Genomic DNA, 20,971 nt, shown 5'->3' with positions numbered 1-20,971 from the left:
GCCATGTGGGCCCTGGGCAGGTGCCTTGAAGTGTCTCAATCCTAAAGTGAATGGGTTGATCCCTTCCTGGGATCTAGATGGGCTGTGGTGTTCCAGATGTCAGTTGAGTCAACAACTTGGCTAGGCAGCACCTGGTGGAAAAGTCAGTGGGAGTCAGAGGCACCAGAAGGAGGTGGGACCGGATGTGGGTGAGGGCTCACCTGCCAGTCATGTGCTCTCCTGGCCTCTGGGAGGAGTGGGCAGGGCTCTGCCATCTCCTGCTCTTTGACATAGAAAGAGCGTGGGTAGGCATCACAGCTAGGGGGACTTGAGTGAGTTACACATTTGTTTGGTACATTTTTGTTCTTTGTTGAACACTCAGTATGAACTTGGCCCATAGCTAAGATCTTTAGAAACTTTTTTTTTTCCATGATAAGTAATTGTTTTCTCTTTTACAAGTGAGAGACAGGGGCTCAAAAAGACTTAAGTAATTTGCCTATGGAGTTATTGCTAGGAAGTAGCCAGACTGGCGCTCGCAATGTAATCTGAAAACTCATGTACGTACCTGAGAACCCTGTGTTCCCTGGTCATGTCCCTTGGTCTCTCTGATCCTCTGTTACCCCACTTGGAGAATGAGGTTGTAAGGCTTGGATGAGATGCTGGTTGTATAGCACCCAGCCCTGCTTGGCTTTCATTCCTTCAGCAGAGCATCCTTGAAGAACTACTTGCTTAGAGAATTTTCCTTTGAGGATTACAAAAGTTGGCATAATAAGAGAACAGTCTGATGATCTCAAGGCAGGGAAGAATTAAGAAAAAGTTCAACTCCATTAATAGAAACTTTGTTCATCCAAAGATACCACAACGAGTGATGAGACTAACCAAGGGTGAGACAGGGTATCTTAAGCATGAACAGCGACGACTGTCCAGAGTGCATACCAAAGTGCAATCCAGAAAAAGCAAGGTGCACAATAGAAAAATGGGTGAAAGACCTGAAAGGCAGCCATAGGAGTGCCCACATGGGGCAAGAGCCTGTGAACAGGTACTCGAATTACATCACTAATCAGGAATGCAAATGAGTGCTGTTAACTCACCAGGTTGGCAAAAATTTTAGATAATACCAATTGCTGGTGAGGGAATGGAGCAACAGGATCTGAGATGCAGCTGGTGGGAGTTTAAACAGGTATGAGCCTTGAGGGAACAGTTGGGCATTCTCTGGTAAAAGTGAAGACAGGTCTGGTGACCCAGCAGTTCCACTCCTGGGATTGGGACGGGGTGCCCCCGCCAGCACCTGAGGGCATGTTCACAAGCAGCAGCTTTGTTTATAACACCCCCAGCTGAGAACCAGGACTGGCTGTTGCCACCGGTGAGTGTGAACCAGTGAGCAAATGGAACAGTACATCAAGTAGTGTGAGTCCGTTGTGTAAAGTTAGCAAGCATGTCCTTACTGGAGGATATCTACAGACAACGTAAACCTGGAGAGACAAGTAAGGAAATGCTTACTGCCAAAGTCCTCAGTAAAGAGAAAAGAATTTGGCAGTAATTACCTTGGGGCAGGGCAGCAGGTGTGACAAGCGGCAGGGTTTCAGGCTGTTCCCTTTTCCTGACCTGCGTGGTGGCAATACAGGTGTTGAGTTGTAGTATTTGTTAAATTGAACAGAGAGATTTTGTCTGCTTTTCTATTAACTACATCTCAGTATAGCAGAAGAAAGCTGAAAAGGAAACTAAAAACAAAGACAATAGGTATAAAGCAATTACGCAATTGTTGGAAACTGAGGTGAAGGTTCAGTACAAGGCTGGTCTGGGGAATGAATGGCCCCCTGGAATGGCATCATGTGGCCAGAGCAGGGCCCAGCTTCCTTACAGGCCACTTCCTACGAGGGTGCCAGTTTGACAGAGACCGCGGTGGTAATGTGGGCTGTCCTTGGAGTTTCAGGCCATGCTGTGTTTAGAGTTTTCCTGGATGGGTCCAGGACCACCGGAGAGTTCCCTCAGGTTTGTGTCGTCACACAATGCCTGGTGTGCTTAGGCAGGGACTCTGCAAGGTCAAGGCCAGCCCCCAGCTCAGGTGACACTGCCAGATTGTTGCCAGCACCCTGTGAGGTCATGGAAACTTCCTCTGCCACAATACCCTCCCCTGGCTCCTGCCCACCTGGTAGCCCGGTTTTACTCTCGTGGAGCGGGCACTGGGGCTGCCCAGCAGAACCCGTGGGACATGTTGCTTACTCTGCTGCTTGTCGTGCACTCTTCCTGCCACCCCACGCTTTGTCTCTGAAGGTGTCTGGAGCCTGCTTCCTCATCTCTCTGGGGCTCCAGATGCCTTGAGAGGTTGGCAGGCCCCAAACCCTTTATCTGGGCTCCTTAATGCATCCCACATGAGATCCTGGGTCATTTCTGGGGCAGCAGGTCATCTAGAATGTGCCTTGTGACAGTGTGGCCTCTCAGATCGAGTCCCAACTCGGCCAACAGGACAAAAGAACCAAGGCCTGGAGTGTTGGAAAAAGCGGGTCGGGATGGGGATGGTAGGAGGTTACCTAAATGTCAACCCGAACTGCCCATCAGGATGTCCTGGCTTGGGGCATGGGGGTGCCTGGAAGTCAACAAATGGTGATGAGGCTCCGTCCCTTCTCTGCTGCATTCAGCCGGAGTTTGGCGTGAATCCAGCCCTTGCACTCCAGGGTCCTGAAAGGGTCCCACTGCCCTGAAAATGAGGTAGGGGGAGGCTATACGGCAAACCCAAGCCCAAGACACCCCTTCCAGTGGCAACCCAGGTGGTGTGGAAGGCTCACAGTGCGTGTGCTCCACAGCGCCCCCTCCCTGCAGGGACCCAGGGCTCAGTCCTGGCCGGGACTGATGGCAGCCTGAGCCAGCCCCCGGGGCTGCTCTGGTCGCAGGTCCTCCACTTGCTGTGTGACCCGGTTGCTTGGTCTCCGTGGGCCACTGCAGCGCACAGCTTCCCTGCGCAGAAAGCCCTGGCCCTTGGGAGGCTCCTCCACAGAGGGGAGCTTAGTCTCTGCTGGGTCACAGCTTCTCTTGCCATTAGGTCTCCTTTCTGAGATATTATCAGACAAGGGGAGCACAGGCCCAGCTAAAGGTTCAAGGACGAGAGTGGTTCTGGGGGCAGCATGAAAACACTGGGTAGCCTGATCCCAGGATGAAGGGAATGTCAAGGGCCCATCCTGGCCAAGGGCAAGAGAGGGGTGCTGTGGGCAACCTGGGTTGGGATGTCTGGGCCACAGCAAAACGGGAGGTTGTGCCCTATGGCTAATGGGGATGGCCAACCTCCTAAGACCAGAGTAGTCCAGACAGGACAGAGTCCAGGCTGAGGGCTCCTCTCCAGATGAGAGCCAGCCTGGAGAAGCCTCCTGGGGCACTGCCACTGCCAGGGAGCCTCCCCTGCACAGCAGACCTCATATTCCTGTGGAGCAGTACGGGACTTGCACACCAGGACATTGCCATGTGGGTGCTGCTCCAGGCCCCACCACAGACCCTTTGCCTTTGACCCCAGTCTCCTTGTGAAAGGACATATGATTACTACTCCTGCAGAGCTGTGATGACAAGAAAATATGTGCCGAGGCGTGGGCACAAGGCTGGGCACAGGGAGCCCAGGAATTGTTAATTTCCCTTCCCCATTCCTCTCTTTTCACCAGGACACCACTTCTACCTGTGACCCTATGGACAAGCGTCCTGACCTCTCTAATTAACTGTCTTCATCTGCGAAACCGAGATGATGCTTACTCCCTAAGGGTGTCTGAAAGACCAGAAGTGAAAGATCTTTGGAAATCATTGGGTTGCATGCAAAAGCATCATTGGCATCAAAGCAGTGACAGGTAGGGTAGGGGCAAGTGAGCTGGGGTCCCAGGGGCAAGTTTTCCAGGGAGCTGTTGGAGGTAAGGGTGGCTTGGCTAAGCTCCAAGGAATGGGAGAGTCTGAGGAGGCTCCTGGCCCTTGGGGAGGCCCCTCCCTCCTCTGTGCTGCAGGCCTGGGCCTTGTACTCTGCCCCCTCCCAGGTCCTCTCAGGTCAGGTTTCTGTCTGGCTCTCCCACAAAGTGGGCCTGTCCCTTTAAGACAGACACCTGAGCCTGCAACAAACTTGTGACTGGTCTTGGAATCCCAAGATTGTTTTTCATAGCTGGGTGGAGCGGGTGGGGCGGCAGCTGGACTGGAGTGACCACCTCTGCTCCCATCGCCCTGGGAGAAATCACTGCCTTTCCCCGGCCCCTGGGATTCAGAGAGGCTGTGGGGAGGCTGGAGATGTTTACTCATAAAATTCATCACAATAATAGCTACCACTTAATAAGCCCCAACCGTTTGTCAGGTTCTTAAACCACTACCTGTACTAAGGCCCAGTTAAGATCCTTGGAGGCCCTAAGCACTGACAAGCTCTTAGTGTTCCAAGGGCAAAAGGCCCCACTTGCCCCCAATGACATGTGACTAGGAGTGAAAACTATGCTGAACTCCAAAATATGGATAAAGATTTCCTACAAAATTCAGACTTTTTCCTGTGTTGACTACTTCAATGCTGCTTTTAATGTATTAATTACAAGATTTTTCCAAAATAGTCATAGCGCGCTATTTTGCTGGCACCTCCAGCACATGCCCAGTGTACCTAAGGGTGACACAGTCTTCAGCCGTAATGTCAGAATAATGTTAGAAGATAAGAGTTGTCACCTTTCCTCAGACAAGGTCACTGAGGCTCCAGAGGCTAGAGGACTGGTCCAAAGTCACCTGGTCAGTATATGGCAGAGCTGGTACGGCACACAGCCCTCCTGGCCAGTTCTTGTCTTTTGGGTCCAGCCTGGTTTGAGAGCACGGATTTGAGTTTGGCTGCCTGGGCTCAAAAGCCAGTGTCGTATTTACTGTTTGCCAGCTGGTGTCCTTGGGCAGATCAGTTTTCCCCTCTGTGTCCTGTGTCCTCTTCTGAGAAGTGGAAATGCTACTAATTTTCACTGCATGCTGGGTGTGAGGATCCATAGCCCCAGGCCTGCTCTAAGCCCTTTACCCACAGAATATGCCCAGCCCCCTGTTTTACAGAAGGGGACACAGGCAGTGAGCAAGGTTACACAGCTAGGAAACGGTGGCCCTGGTAAGAGCTGGTGCAGGCCTGTGGGTGTTTCATACTGGCCGGACCTCCAGCAAACTGGATGGTTGGCACCTGCTGCAGACGGTGGCTGTCCTTTACCTCGGAACTGGGCGTTTCCTGGGGGCTGGGAAGCACAAGGCCACAGCTTCCCGTCTGCTCAGGCCCATTTGCTGCCCCCCATGGTGCAGGGAAGGGGTCTCCCAGACCGCCCAGGCCAGGCATCCCTCCCTGGCCCTGGGGCCACAGCAAGCCTGGGCGGGCGGGGCCAAATGAGCCTGGCCTTAAAAGCAGCCAGAGCTGCAGGCGGGCCACTGACGACCATGACTCCTCGGAACCTGCCGCTGGCCATGGGCCTGGCCCTGTGCTGCCTCCTGGTGCTGCCTCAGGACGCCTGGGCCAGGCACAAGTTGGGAGGATTCCAGAACCTGTCGCCCAGCGACCCACAGGTGGAGAAGGTGGTGCAGGTGGCTATGGCCGACTACAACAAGGGCAGCAACAGCCTGTACTACTTCCGAGACACGAACATCCTCAAGGCGCAGAGGCAGGTATGGCCGGGGATGAGGGTCTTGAGGGGCAAGCGAGGTGCCCAGCTGGTGTCTGGTAAGGGGGCGCCACAAAAATAATCAGGATAATGTTTTAATACATTTAAAAAAATCGAGTTAATGCAAAAAATTCATGGTGCACAAAATATCCGAATTTCTAATAGGATCCAGCTGACCTGCACAGCTTACCAGCCTCACCCCAGTCCCCAGCCTGATGTTGGGTGGGCCAGGGAGAGGGGCGAGGGTGCTAGGGCTGTGGGCTTCAGAATGCTGCGCTTGGGTCTCAGCCTCCTGTGTGGCCCAGGCCTCTGGCCTTCTCCCCTGGGATGCCCACCAGAACTGCCCCCAGCCCAGGTCTGCATCTCAGGGCCAGCATGCTGAAGGTATCCCGTGGGACAGGAATGGGAGATGGATGAAGGTAAGGGGTCTGGGCCAAGGCTAGTTTCCCGGCACCCCGACTTGCCGCTGTCCTCGGTTCCTAGCTGTTGGCTGGCTTCAAGTACTACTTGACTGTGGAGATGCAGAGCACAATCTGCCCGAAGAACAAGGTGGATGGAAACACCACAGATGTCACCCACTGCCCCCTGGCCACAGGCGTACAGCAGGAGGTAACAGCCCTGTGCCCAACCCTCTCCAGCCTGAGCACCTGAGGTCCTCAGGTTGTCCAGTCAGAACCTGCTCCTGCCTTCTGGGTGACTCAGCCCCCAGGCCAGGGTTGGGTGCTGAGATGAGGGCACTGGGGCTTCTCCCTGGGGTGCAGAAGTTGGCTAGAAAGATCTGGGACCTAGTCTTGGCCATCTCACCCCTGGGTGTAGCAGGCAGAGGGCTCCTGGGAGGAGTTGGGCCTGGGCCCAGGCTCACTTCTTTCTCCGCACTCTGCAGAAGCTGCACTGCAACTTTGTGGTCTTAGTAGTTTCCTGGAAGAATATCTCCTACCTTCAAAAACACAACTGTGTGCACATGGAGAGCCCTGTGGAGCAACCGGAGGGAGCGGGAGGGCGTGGATGAGAGCCAGTGAATCGGTGGAAGGCACTCGCGAGTCTGGGGGCTGCCTCCGTCAGTAAACCGTTAGTACTGCTGCTTGAATCCGTCTGGCTGCTCACTCCTCCCCCCCAGCTGACACCCCCCAGCTGCCGGGGGGGCTTGTACCACCCCCAGCTGGGCCTCTGTGGTCCCAGCCCAGACAGTGCTGAGGGTGCAAGGTTCAGCCCCCAAATCTGGAGTTCCCCAAGGCCCCCATCAGCACAGACAAAAGAGCAAAGCTCCAAAGCCTCCCAATACTCTGAGTTAATGGGGTGGGAGACAAAGGCCCAGCACAGTGATGATGCCCCAAGACCAGAAAGGGATGGAGTCGGTGAGGACCTTGAGAAGCGCCTGAGCAATGGTCCCTCTCCGCTCCCAGGATAACTCAGGGTAGCATGTGGTGGGTGCAGCCTGTGGGGCTCCAGGACACTGAGTTCCCAGCCTGTGAGATTCCTGAACCCACATGGGGCCCAGGGGTGGCAGAGCCCCTGGGAGCCAAGAGACCACAAGATCTGAGGGGGGACTCTCAGGTGCACACATGGGCCGCACGCCAGGACTCCCCAGTGCTTTGCCCTGGGCAAGACCCCTGGAAGGGGCTACACTGGGAGCCCAGGGAACCAAGGTCAAATCTACCACCCATGGGAGAGATGAGGGGACAAATTAATTTAATGTTATTTAGAGAAAACAGAGTTGCAACATTTTTGCACACCTGAATTTGCAGTTACAGTTCATACTTGCTATATACACACACATCCAGAACTCAACACACCACACATGCAACACACACACTTAGATGCTCTCACACACATACAGGAAAAACACACGCACACAGCCTAGCAACCCAGAAACACACAGAAGCAACACTCCCACCCCCAACCGAGAAACAACCTGGAGATGTATACAAACTCCCCACTACAAAACCCTGGAGCCCCATGTGCCTCATCCACACCTTGGACAGGATGGGCATAAGCCTGGAGCACCAGGTGTGGGTGCTATCAGGCCCAGGCAGACAGAACTGTGGTGGCTGAGGAGGGTCCCCACGACCTGCTGCCCCTCCAAACAAGGCCTCACGCCCCAATGGGCCTGCCTGGTCCCCTGCCCCATGCTGCAACCCGATGAGGAATAGCCCCAGCACCCAGGCCCTGCCCTCTGCCCTCCAAGGCCACGTTGTGGGGGACAACAGAGATGGAAAACAGATACAACACCCACAGGGACATCTGAGTTGCTGAGGGGCTGTGTTTGACAGGAGTAAGGGATGCAGGGGGAAACTCCCAGCCTGGCTTCTGCCCAGGCGTCCCAGCTGTGGCAGCTCCAATAGCCCAGGGGATGCAGTGGGGCAGCTGCTTGGATGGGCTCCCATATGCCACCAAGCAGGAGCCTCCAGCATGGGGCTGGCACAGGGTGGGTGGCAGGACATGCTTCTTGAATGAGTGAGAGGTGGTGGGTGAGGTGTGGCCTTTCCACCCTCAGAATCTGTGCCCAATTCCCAGATGGTATTTCCTCTGCATAGTCCATGGGTCCTGAGCCAGGCAGAGCCCTTGGGCAGGCCAGGGTAGGGAGGTGCTGTCTGGTCCAGCCTAGAGGCAGGGAGATGGTTCGCAGCACTGCCCATCAGCCCTCAGTCCCCACTCCACGTCCTGCTCCCAACCCCCTTCAGCAGTACTGCACCCCAGCTTCACTAGAGGTAAGGTGGGTGCTGCAGGATGTGGAAGATCCCCTCTGTTTGGAGAGGCCCCAGGGTGGGCTTGAGCTTGACCCAGAGGAAGATCTCCAGCACACAGGACAGACCCAAGCACTTGGGGACAGGGGTCAGCATCCCACGGCCACCCCAACCATGGGCATCCTGCCCAGGCTCAGGCTGAAAGTAGGGGAGTTCATCTAAGGCCTAGACCAGGCAGGCTGGGAAGCAGCCATCAGCCTCATTCCCCACTTTCCTTTGGTGGAGGCTCAGCCATTCCACACGCACACCTGCCCCCACCCCAAGGCCACAAGGACCTGCGCAGCCTCTGCCGTGTACGCCTCACTGAGGCTCTTCGGTCTGACCCCAGGCAGGGCAGGGTATGGCAGTGACCTATGAGCTGCAGATTTGTGCTACCCCCATGAGCTGGCACCCTTATATGAGATGCTGAGGGCCCTGGCAGACCCCAGTTCCTGGGCTGGAGCCTCATTTCCGGAGCCTCCTGGTCCCCTAGGCACTGTTGCCTGTGTGCTGTTCTGACCTTTCCCCCACCCTTGGGCCAGACAGACCTTCCTCCGCAAAGCCGGGTGACTTCCCCCTGGCCACTCCAGCACCGAGCCGGGCTCACTTTCCACATCGCTCTCCAGCTGCTTCTAATGCACTGCGGGCCCAAGCTAGGGTACCAGGTGCGGTGGGGCTGAGGAGACAGAGAACAGCCCCCCCGACATGCAGCACGATCCGCGCACACTGGAGTGCGCGCACACGAGCGTTCGTGCACACAGCTTCCCCTGCCCTGTGCCTTGGCCCAGCCAGGGAGGACACAGAGCAGCTTGGGGTTTTAAAACTCTGTTGAGGCGCAGCCCCGCAGGCCTGACAGTCATCCCAGCAGATGTGGGGACTAGGCCGCCCCCACCCTGGCGGGCAGCTTGTCGGTGCTGCAGCCTGCGGCCTGCATGGGGTCCCCTCTCCTCGGGTTCACTTCCTGAAGTCCTCCTCTCCAGCCTGTGGGGGAAGCAGCAGGAGGGTGTCTGAGCCAGTGTGGCATCTTCCTTCCTGCACGCCCATGTCACTGTTGGTCAGGGTCACTTCTTGGCATGAGCCCCCCAAGCCTGGACTTGCAGGGCCCTTCCCCTCCCTCCTCCAGGCCTGCCCAGGCTTGCCTCAAATGCAGTGTCCACAATCTCATCAATGATGGAGGCCTGGGAGCGGAATTTCTGCTGATGGTGCTCCACCCCAGCCACCAGCTGCAGGAAGTGGACCAGGAGCTCCTGCTGCCTGGGAAGTGGGGGGAGGCCAGACTGGGCAACCTGCTTGGCTGGGCCTTCCGGGCCCCCAGAGCCCCCAGGCAGCTCTTCATGCCTGCGCCTCCCCTTACTTACATCACCTTAGAGCTCCATTTCCAGCCACAGCCATAGCTTTCTGCGTGTGGCCATTCACGTGTGTTTCCTTTCCCATAGATAAAAAAGGCCGCATGTCTGCCTGCACCACAGAGGGTTCTGCCCATTGTTTACCCCCTCAAGCGTCCATGCCTTCATCCATCCACCCACCACCTTGGCCTCCAACTACCCATACCTCCCCTTGCACCCACTCAACCACTTACCCATCCACCCACCCCTACCTGGGTATTCACTCTCCTGTCTGACCACCCCACGCACCCACCCCTTCAGCAAGCTGTACAGCCACCCACTTAAAGCCCCACCATTCACTCACCCAACTACCCATTGACTAAATCCCTTACCACCTGCTGGTCTTATCAATCCATCCATCAAATAGCACTGAAATCAGTTAACACTGCCAGGTGCCCGGGAGGACTCATTTGTGAACAAGAATCAGCCCCGCCCTCGAGCAGTTCAGTCCATCCCGTGCCCCAAGAGCAAACCCACAGGAACACAGGGCACTGAGGGGCCTTCGGGAGGAAAACCTCACCTCCTCAGAAAGGGCTTTCAGAGGAAGGGCCACCGAGCTGCTCTTGAAGCACGGGGAGGGTTTGCCAGGCTCAGGCTGGGTTCCCACCTCCCCACTCCAGAAAAGTGGGGCTGGGGCCCCCACAGGTCTCAGAGAGGGAGGGGCAGAGAGCTAGGGAGTCGGAGGTGGTAACCCCAGGAGAGGTCAGAGCACTGCGCCAGACCTCATCGCAGGGGAGGCAGGGGCCCTTGTCAGGTTATCAAGTCAGAGGGGGAGGGAAAAGCCAGAACTCCTTTTAACAAGACTTCTCTCTAAACAAAGAAGAAGAAAAAAAAAAAGAAAAGGAGGGAAAAGATGTAAACAAATCAAAAACAAGAACAAAGAGCACTCTCAGTGGAGATGGCCCAGCAGGGAAGGACGTGGAGGCCAAAAGCTCCCCTGGGAAGTGCTGTGGAGGTGGCCGGGAGCTGTGCGTGGAGCCGGGCCGGGAGGGCCGGGAGGCACGGTGGGCAGGAGGAACTCAGCCTCCGGATTCTCCGTCACTCGAGCCTGGCGTTGGCTGCCGGAGAACATTCTGAGCAGAGGCGACGGTGTGCGCAAAGGCGCAGAGGTGAGGTAGGTGCTGTGCTTGGGGAACAGGGTGGGTGAAGCAAGGATGTGGGGGGTGGCAATGGTTGCAGTGAAACAAGGGAGGTTGGCAAAGGCTGGAACACTAAAGGCCTCTGGGGCGTGGGCTCTGCAGGCAGTGAGGGGAGCCTGCAGGGTGCCAGCTGTCAGGCCGCCCCGTCCACTGGTTGGGAGCTAGTCAAGATGAGGTGGGGCAGGGCCCAGCTTTCAGAGAGAAGGTTCTCTCTGGAGTCAGGCCTGAGAGTCAGGAAGCAGGAGCCTGGGTCAAGGTCCCCCAGACAGGAACACAGCCACAGATCCCCAGCTGTCCTGACCCAGCCGGCCACTGCCATGGACAGGAATGAGGTGTTGACCACCTGCCTCCTAGGCCTGTACCCAGGCGATCCTCAGCCCACCATCTCCTCATCCCTCCACTGAGCAGAAGTCCACCGCAGCCTCATGGCCCAGCACAGGTCTCTGGAGGTGGATCCCTCAGTGACAGGGGCTAGTCTGTGTCCTCTTTGGGTCCCTAGAGTCTTCGCAGGGTCTGGCCCAGGGCAAGGGCCAGGGAAGCTCCTTGATTAACTAGATGAGCAGAAGCGCTGTTCCGCCGGGATCTGCCCCTGCCCCTGGTGCCCAGCCTCACAGGGCCTTCAGCCCTTTAGGCACTGGCAGGATTCTCTTGGTGACGCAAGATGATGGGTGAGCCGAAGCCACTCATGGTCTCCACGTCCCACCCGAAGGCTCTACGTAAGCCTTGGTGCTCCTACCCTCGTCCTGAGCAGAGGGCAATGTCCCTCTCCCAGCAGCCCGCAGGTCAGGCCCCGGACTCCTTCCCTTAGACCCGAGGCCTCCCCTCCCTTCCTGTCTCCTTACTTCTCCGTCATGGTCCCCAATTTTTTCTCAATGAGTTGCTTCTGTGTAGTGTGTTCACTCATCACCTCTTCAGGATCTGGATGTAAAGAAGGGGGAGGTCAGGAAGATGCCTGGATGGACAGGGGGTAGAGGGAACCCCAGGTGTCATGGAGATAGGCAAACAGGAGCTAAAGGAGGTTTGTGCAGGATGGCCCCACAGAGGTGGCTTCTCTGGGCCTGGACTGGGCAGCAGTTCTGTCTGTCCAGTTGCCTGACCAGCAGCCACTCCCTCTTCTTCTGGCAAAAGTCTTCCAATTATCCTGAGAAACCACTCCTGCCCCTTTTGGGTCCATGTGCTCTAGCTGGAGCTGACCTCACCCTGGCAGCTCCAAGGACATGTGACTCACTCCTGGCCAATCAAAACAGCCTATCTTTTAATTTCCAGTGATTGGTTCAGAAATAAGAAAGAGACCAATCTAGGCAGGGAGACTCATTTCTGGGCCTTTGTTGGAACTTCTGGGAGAAGAGGACCTCTCTGCTGGGAGTGCTAGGGGTGGCTAACCAGTGAGGACTTGGGACCAGAGTTGCAGGTGGCTAATTTCCCACCACAAGGCAAGAGTAGCCCTAAGCACAAAACCACACAGAGGGCTACAGAGCAGAAATAGAGACCAAATCTCAGCCAGCATGTGAGTCCTGGATCTAGCCATTCCTGAAAGCCCCCACACCAATTTGCTAAGTAATTCGGGCCAATTAATTCCTCTTTGCTTCAGCTTTCTTGCACTGACTGTCCCCGATGCAGAGGGCAGGTGAGGGACCAGGTGACCTCTGACAACACTTAGTCCTGTGGTGTTGATGATCCTAAGAGTGAAATTCGGAATCTCAGATTTGAAAGTTCTGAAGATCTTTAAGTAGGAAGCAAAGTAATTGCCTCAAAATCAATTCATCCAGAACATCAGGTGCATAAAAATGAACATGTACGGGAAATTCCATTTTTGTAGACTCTCAATCCACATTGAGTGACTCTGGACAAGTGTGTAAAACATCTTGACAAAACCCTTAAAGGCAGTTGAAACCATCCCGTGTAAAACCAACTGCTATAAACTTTATAAGGTATCGAGAGAAACAAGCATTTGGTGCACCATAGCCTGGCTAAGTAGTAGTAGTCATTTCAGAAACAGGACTTTCAAGAACTGACTATCCCTTTAATTGACTTTTGGATGATTGTCCTAGAGTTTTTTGGACCAGATTCTAAGCTCTGAAAGTTCGAGTCCCAGATTCTAAAACTCTAAAAATGAGCCAGTACTGTGTGTGTGTGTGTGTGTGTGTGTGTAATCACTATGATGTATACCTGAAACTAATGTCAACTACACTTCAATTAAAAATTTAAAAGGTGGTTAAAATGGCAAAGAAATAACAAAACAAAACGAAGCCTGGAATTCTGTGTCTGACTGTGGAAGGAGGGGAGGGCCAGTACCTGCTTGGCTGAGCTCCGCCGGTGAGTCATCCAGTGGCTTCTCATGGTTCTGTGCAGCCTTCTGGGAGGAAGAGGCCTCAGTCCTGCCAGGGCCTCACGCCCGCCCATCCCTGGAGCACCCCCCTCCTTTCCCTCCAGCCTCTGTGCCCCTCTCCTTGTGTCCCTAATCGGTCCACCTGATCTGCCCCACTTGGTACCTCCTGCTTCACCTTCTCCAGGCCTCTGAGCAGTGCCATCTGGAAGCTGTCCACCATGACAGCAATCACCAGGCTGTGGAGGGAGCAGGCTGTGGGGCGCCTGAAGGAGGCGGCTGTAGGAGGGGCCCTGCACCCCTGTCTGGGTTCCTCATGGTGTGACCGAGGTGAGAGGGCTGGAGATGGCGTGCCCTGGGGTTGGGTGGTCAAGCTGGGAAGCAGAGCTCACTTGAGGAGGATGAAGTATTGGATGACGATGTAAATCATGAGAAGGGGGATGATGTACCAGGCGCCTGGGAGACAGGATGTTGTTGGACCTTTGAGTTCCTGGCCAGTGCTCCATACCCTGGCAAAACCCCACTTGGCCTTGGGGAAACCGAGCCTTCAAGGTCTGCCCACCCAGCCATGCCTGCCCTCCACCCAGCCTGGGGCCCGCCCCACCCTGAGCCTGGCTGTCCAGGTAGATGAGGGACCAGTCATCCAGGGTGAGCAAGGTGAAGAGGGTGAAGATGGTGGTGAAGATGTTCTGAAAGCGCTTGGGGTCGGATTGGTGGAACAGTGCCCGGAGCACCACAGAGAAGAGTACTGGTGGTTCAGGGCCACACCAGGAGCAGGGGCCCCACCCCACCCCACCTCGCCCCTGCCGCGCCGCAGCCCTGCCCTAGCCAAGGATACAGAGGCAGGTGAACATGAGGATAAGGACGGCGGCGATGGACGGCAAAGACCGGGCAAGGTTCCTGGTCACTATGTGGAGGCTGGTCAGGAAGCTGTGGGCAGAGGTGGAGAGGGAGGCTGAATCAGCAGGGGTGGGGATTTGTGCCCAGCAGCTAGAGCCAACCCTGAAGGCAGGAGGTCCCTAATTTCTAGTGACTTGGGGGGGGTCCCAGCCCATCTAGAAAATGCAGAGGCAGGTCTTCATGGAGGCAGGAGGCTTATCAGAAGCCTGCTTATCCGTCAGTAGCTGGAGTCTGGCATCTGCCATGGAAGACAACCAGCGGGTGCCGCCCCCATCCCTTGAATGGATCCTTGGGAGCCCAGGCCTCTGTCTCCTTTATTTCGGAGTCCCCAAACCAGGAGGACGGCCATGACCACCTGACCTGAGCCTCCTCAGGACCAGGATGGCCCTCAGGGCCCTCAGGCTCTTGAAGACCCTGAAGATCCGGAAGATGCTTTGGTTGTAGACATTGGGCAAGGAGGACAGGGAGCTGAGCTGCATGAGCATGAAGTCCAGCACGGCCATCACCACGATGAAGAAGTCTGAGGGCACGCGGGTGCCTGGGTGTGACAGGATCCCGCCCAGACCCACCGCCTCCCGGCGCCGTCACCCTATGCCCCTGTCCCCGTTTGTCCTCGGCAACCCCAAGGGCTTCAGTGGCTCCTGCTACACATAGGTAGGCCCCATCCCCTCACCCAGATTGTTCCAGGAGTCAGAAAAATACTTGAGGCCCAGAGCAATGATCTTGAGCACAGCTTCCACCACATAGATGCACAGGAAAATGGAGTCCAGGGCCATGAAGTACCACTCTGTGGGACACCACGGGCTCCCTCAGGACCATCCCCAGGGACCCTGGCCCCGCCCTCCTCCTCCAGCTGTGGAGCCTCTCACACACCCCTTTAAGGAGAGCCTGGCTCTGCCCTGATGGCTTTTTGTTTTGACTGCTCTCTGCCTCAGTTTTCTTGTCTGTAAAACAACCATAGTAACAGTCTGCCTGACAGCATTTTCATGAGCATTAGATGCATTCAACGCAGTAAAGTGAAGCCTGAAACAGCCTGCAAGAAATGGCAACCATTCTTCTCTCCTTAGTTCATGTGCCCTGTGGCGGGTCCTTTCCTTCACCCTGTCCCCTGGTTTTAGGTAAGGCCGCCTTCTCAGGTTTCCCCCTCGGACGCCCCCGGGGCCTGCCCCTCTGGGTCTCCCGGCTCTTCCTGCAGACCTGGGCCTAGGCTCCCTCCCCAAGCAAAAAGGTATATTGGAGCAGGTGCGCCACCTGGTGGCGTAGCGCCAAGAGCACATCTTCCAGTTTAACTGGCCTTTCCCGCCTCTGGCTGGCTGGTTAACCCCAGCAGTATCTCTGAGCTTCATCTCTAATACCGTGCAATGTCGTCTATTTCCCAGGGGTGAGGGTCAAGTGCGATAAGTTATGTAAATAAATCACCCAACACTGTATCAGGCCCAGAGAGGCCCGCAACATCATCAATGGCCTTCTTCATGCAAACCAGCTCCCCAGCTCTTACCACCCCGGATCTCGACTTCAGCGAAGGTCTGGGCCACAAGCATGATGGTGTTGAGACAGATGACAAGGAAGATGAAAGCTTCAAAGACCAGGGACTCAGTCAGATTCCTGAGCATTCTCCGGAGGTCCTGAATGAGGTGGCTTAATTTTTCCCACAACCAATGGAAGAGGTCCGCAGTGTGCAGCTTCTTGTGAGCCCGCTGGGCTCGGCTCGCTATAAGAGGCCAGAAAGTCAAGTCTGTGTGGGAAGGGGCATGAGGATCCCAAGCCCTCTCAGGCTGTGCCAGGGTTCAGCCTCCTGCCTGCCTGTTGTCTGCCATTCACTCACCAGGCTGCCTCTATGCTAGTCCTGGGCTGGCCACAGGCCTGACTCCTTCCATGGAAGATGCCAGCCTGTTTGCATCTGGGGGCTGCTCAAGCACATCTCCATGCTGCTAAACCTCCATGCCCTTTACTCACATGGTAGTGCATGCGTGGAAAACACGATCTCCTGCCACCTCATCCTGTCGGGCACCTCGCCCTCTCCCCTTAAAAATCTGCTGAAACATGTCCTCTTACTGCCTTCCCTACCTCCCTCCAATTAGACACTCACCCCTATCTGTTTGTTTGTGAGACCGTTGCTATGTTCACTGAATTACTAGGGGCCAAGTTGGGGGTGCCCCTCCCTGCCCTTAAACAAGGCCCTCATTAAGGCACTGGCTCCCAGTCTCTGTCCTCAAGAAGCTCACAGGTTAGTGGGGGAAATGTGGACAGAATCCACAGTGGTAAGTGTTCTGATATGGAGGATAGGCCCGCATCACTGGGTAGTTTGGGATTGGCTGTTTAAGTGACACCCCCTGCTGTGGAGCCCGCTGAGAGCAGGGTTGTCTTCCCTTTGCTGCCAGGACCCAGACAGGCCAGGCACCTGTATTAGACAAGAGGAAATGCTCAAGAGGTGAACATGTGAATGAACAAAGCAGTGACTGGATGAACAAACAACAGATGGCCTGAAGACGTGCATCATTCAAGGAATAAAAGATTGGATGCTGAATAGCAGGTGAGTGAATAGCCAATGGAATACATGTGCAGGTGAGAGTCCTGACTCATGACCTGTGGGAGGTCGATGCAGGGCCTGCATTAGGTCTGGAATCTGAGTCCCGCAGTGGGAGTTGAGTGGGGGTATGAGCCAAGACTCACTTTTGCGCTTCTGAGTTTGCTCATCTTCGGTCCAGCTTTCTGAGATTTTAGAGGAGGAATTCAGAGGATGGACTTCGCTGGAGATCTGGGAGACATATGTGAGAACCATACCGCGGGAATGGGTTAGGCCATGGGCCAAACTCTGTGCATGTGCCTCGTGAAGTTGGAGAGGCCCTGAATGAGAACAGGCAGAGTGAAGGGAGGCACTGACCATGCTGTGGAACTTGTGTGGGTCAGAGACTTGAGAGGTTCCGTGCTGGTGGTCCCTGTAGCGCTGGTCGCTGTGGAGGTGATCATAATGTGCACTACGCCTGTGCTCAGCATGGTGATGCTCCCCGTGGTGGTGCTCGCCACGGTGGCTGTGGTGGCGCTCATGGTCCTGAGGTGTGCCATGGTGGTCAGATGCCACAGAGGAATGGTGGGAATAGATCTCTCCATGATGAAAAGACCGTCCGTGGTGGTGAGCTTCACGATGCTGGTGGCTGCCATGGGGACGGGCCTCACTGCGCTGGTGGGGGCCGTCTGAGCGCTGGGGCTCTTTATAGTCGTAAGGCTTGTCTTGGTGGTGGAGCTCATTAGGGTGGGAAACCTCACTGTGCTGGTGGGGCCCCCCACAGTGGTGCCGACCGTGGTGTCGCCTGCCGCCATGGTGCCACACATCATCAGAGTGGTCCTCGCCATAGGAAGGGTGGGAGAGGGTGGGGCCCCGGGAAGGATGGAGGGCAATGGATGTGGAGTAGGGGGCTCCATCATGATGGTGGGCCTCATCATAGTGGGGGGAATGGCGGTGGGAGTGGGGAGAGTGGTGGGGAGGGTGCTGGGGGGCACGGGGTGAGAGGGCATTGTCCTCAAAGTCTCGGACCTCACCAAGGCACTGAGCCCTACTACGACGCTGTGACACCCTGTGGTGGTGGGTCTCGTGACGGCGGTGGGCTCTGCCATGGCTATGCCTGTGGTGTGGAGTTGAGGAGCCAGAGGGAGACAGCGCATCCAGATCGATGGTGTCTGCCTCATTTGTAGCCGTCTTAGTCACTGGGGGTTGGTCCATGACCGTGCTGGAAACCCTGAAACGCACAGAGCTCAACACAGGGCCCCGTCAGGTCCCTTCCTGGTCTGCCCTGCACAGCCGGTCCGTGGCGCTGGGCCTTCGAGGGAAGTGTGACTCTCACGGAATTTTCCCCTCTGTGATGTCACCTGCAGGCTCTGTTCATGTCTGATTCCCAGATATCGCCTCCCATACTGCAGTGTGGAACCAGGGATCATTATGTCTAACTTCTTCATTGTAAAATATGGAAAATGAGGTCCAGAAAAGAGAAGGGACTAGCCTAAGATGCCCCAGCAGGTCAGTGGCAAAGCTGGACACTGCAGTCAGGGTGCCACCTTGGCAGCTGCTTTAGCCCTGTTGGTGAAAAAAGCTCTAAGAGGCCCGGTGGTCTGGCCCCCAGTCCTACCTAGATACCTGTTGGTTCTGGGGTTCAAACTAGCCTGACAATCATAAGTAGGTGTGTGACCTTGTTGCTCACTCTTCCTATGTCTCAGTTTCTTCTTCTGTGAAATGGAGATTATAATAACATCTACCTCGTAGGATCAAAAAAGTTAAGATATGTTAAGCTTATACTAACAGCACAATAAATGTTAATTGGTATTATTATTCTCTCCTTGATCATTGACAGTGATGGAAACCTCACTCTTAGGTTATTGCTAAATACAACTATCAGCCACAATTTATTGAGAACCTACTTTATGTACTTTTAATTTGCTCTTCACAATAACCCCACATGATGGATATTATTATCCCCATTTTACAGAGGAAGGTGCTGTGGCTCAGAGTATAAATGAGTTGCTCAATTAATAAGAATTTAAGATTGGCACTAACTCCAAAGTCTGTCCCCTTAAACACATGCTGTCCTGTCTTCCTGTTGTAATCCACTGCAAAGCTTTTACTGTACACAAAGTTCATTTGTGCCCAGGGCAGTGCTTCTGGAAGCTTCAGGCCACTCCTTTGACTACGGCTACTTCCTGAGTGCTTGGTTACAGCCAAGTCCACAGTGGCACTGGGCACCAGTCTCCCAGTGATGAGAGAGACATGGCCCCTGCCCTCAATAAGTTCACTGTCCACTGCCAGCAGGGAGGAAAGAGTTTGCGACAAGCCTGCTAGTTGTTGCGCAGATCCATTCCCTCTTCTTCCTGGGCACACGGCCTCCCAACTAGAGATTATATTTCCCAGTGTACATTGCATCTAGCTGTGGCCAAGGGATAAGAGCAGAAGTAATGTGAGAACTTGGATTCAAAGCACTGGGCATGTGCACCTCTCCTTCCTATGGGCTGGAGCGTGGATACAACAAGCAGACAGGATTAACACTCTAGGACAGAGTTTTAAACTAGTCTTTGGGGCCACAGAAATGGCCTTGAGATGTTTCTAGGCCAGGGGTTTTGTACTGTGATTGATAAAAAACGGGGGCAGGGACATTATTTTTGAATTTCATGTGCTGTGTGATGACAGCGCTTTCAGTGATGAACAGGAATTGAGCAGTCTAGACACCAACACGCAGCCCCTCCGGCAGCGCACAGCGGGACTGTGTTCACCGGTGGGGTCCTTTCTCAGTTTTCACCGAGATCAGGAAGTTTGTGCATCATTTGTGAACACTGTGTTGCCTGAAGAGGAGGTAAGATTGATGGCATCAGCCTTGCCCTCTGAACGCACTGATGACTGGCTGCAAACAAACTTTCTGGTGTGAAAGAAAATGAGAAGAAATTTTCCTTCTAAAGAAATATTTTTTATATGCTGTGACCCAGCTGCCTTTTTGCTGTTAAGATAAACACTGTAAAACATGAATTATCTAGCTTAGAAGTGAATTTCACTATGATTCTTATGTTTTGCAAATTTCTTGTTTAGTTTTGCAACTCTTCTTTTGTATATCTTATTAGTGAGACAGGGTCCGTGGGTGTAGTCAGAGTAGGGTGAGGGCCTCCGGGAAAAGCAAGGGAAAATTTGCAGTCAGAGCAATGTAACTACATGCAAGGAAACCCCCTACCAAAACTCTGTGTTAAACATTAAGCTCTAGAGTCATTCTTCAGTGAGATCAGTTAATATTCCCCAGATAAAGAAGAGTAGCACATATTTTTATTATGCTAACCATTTATAATCATGTGTAAGGTTCTCTTTAGCATACTAAAAGGCCCAGGCCTATGTGCTGTCTTTCCTCCTTCAGATCAGATGAAGTGATCTTGCAAACTGGGCAACTAATTTAGCAAGTAAGCCCAGGCATAAACAACACAGTAAAAGGCAGGAAGGATTCCACCTTAAAGATAAGATTGCATTTTAATACCTAAGAGGTTAAGACGTTAGAAATTCTTACTCTTCAGCAAACAGTACCTCAGCCTACCTTGGGGGCTGGGCAGGTGGCCTTGTTTCAGATGCCCCCAGACCAAGATGCTGGTATCTCAGGGAGAAATAATCAGAGCAGGAAGTTGCTTGTGTTAAATTAATTCTAAGTATTCTGGGACCACTTAATAAGTCCACACCCCTAAGCTTTTTTCCATGTTCTCGAAAAATCCTCATCTGCCTATAAAACCCCCTAGACAACGCACCGCCCCAGACTCTCTTGTCCCCTCCTGGCGTGAGCCGGGAGCTCTGTCCTTTCACTTTATCTCTAAATAAAAGCCTGTACCTTCCTCTCCTACCTTGAGTGTTTGTGAAGCTCATTCTTCGGCTTCGTGAACAAGAACCCCGGCATCATTAGCATTTGTTTTTTACAAATGTATCCAGTGGTCCCATGTGGTGGTTTTTAAATTATGGGGTGTGAAATGAAATAGTTTAAGACTACAGACAAATCTAGTAGGGTTTGTGATAAAAAATTACAAATTTACAAACTTCAGCAAAATTGAAAAGAACTTAAGGACAAATCAGACAGTTGCCAAATAAATGTGCTAATTGTTATCTACTGGTATCTCAGAATAAACAGATTAAAGATTTGTTTAAGGTTACATTCAGTAAAAAGGCTGAGAGAGCAAGTTATTTGGCAGCAGAATCTATTGTCCAGGAAAGAGAATCTAATAATGCCACCACGTAAAATTACAGCGCATGAAATGCTAGCGCAAGATGCCATACGAAAAAGTGAAAGGGTTCTACTTCTCAGAGAGAATGATAACTTGATGTATTGATGACATGTCACATGAGGCTGAAGAGCTTTTTGTTTCTGTTTCTTTGGTAACAAACTGAAAA

General features: G+C 53.9%; 2 protein-coding genes across 2 annotated transcripts; one reads left to right on the top strand and one right to left on the bottom strand.

Moving 5' to 3' along the window:
• Nucleotides 1-5,090: 5,090 nt before the first annotated feature.
• CST6 (cystatin E/M) lies at nt 5,091-6,680 on the top strand. Its single transcript, XM_036929643.2, has 3 exons — nt 5,091-5,604; nt 6,084-6,209; nt 6,484-6,680. The coding sequence occupies exons 1-3, from the start codon at nt 5,239-5,241 to the stop codon at nt 6,607-6,609; spliced, it is 618 nt and encodes a 205-aa protein (XP_036785538.2). The 5' UTR covers nt 5,091-5,238; the 3' UTR covers nt 6,610-6,680.
• A 2,415-nt stretch (nt 6,681-9,095) lies between these two features.
• Nucleotides 9,096-17,794, bottom strand: CATSPER1 (cation channel sperm associated 1). The gene is made up of 12 exons (XM_036924210.2): nt 16,747-17,794; nt 15,572-15,784; nt 14,747-14,860; nt 14,434-14,593; nt 14,012-14,103; nt 13,778-13,921; nt 13,566-13,629; nt 13,340-13,412; nt 13,143-13,203; nt 11,690-11,765; nt 9,463-9,577; nt 9,096-9,304 (listed from the first exon to the last, which is right to left on the bottom strand). The coding sequence occupies exons 1-12, from the start codon at nt 17,792-17,794 to the stop codon at nt 9,278-9,280; spliced, it is 2,187 nt and encodes a 728-aa protein (XP_036780105.2). The 3' UTR covers nt 9,096-9,277.
• Nucleotides 17,795-20,971: the final 3,177 nt, after the last annotated feature.

The sequence above is a fragment of the Manis pentadactyla genome, chromosome 9 (genome assembly GCF_030020395.1).
Source record: "Manis pentadactyla isolate mManPen7 chromosome 9, mManPen7.hap1, whole genome shotgun sequence".
NCBI lineage: Eukaryota > Metazoa > Chordata > Mammalia > Pholidota > Manidae > Manis > Manis pentadactyla.
Note: the sequence above shows the minus strand (reverse complement) of the source record. Positions and strands in the feature narration are given on the sequence as shown.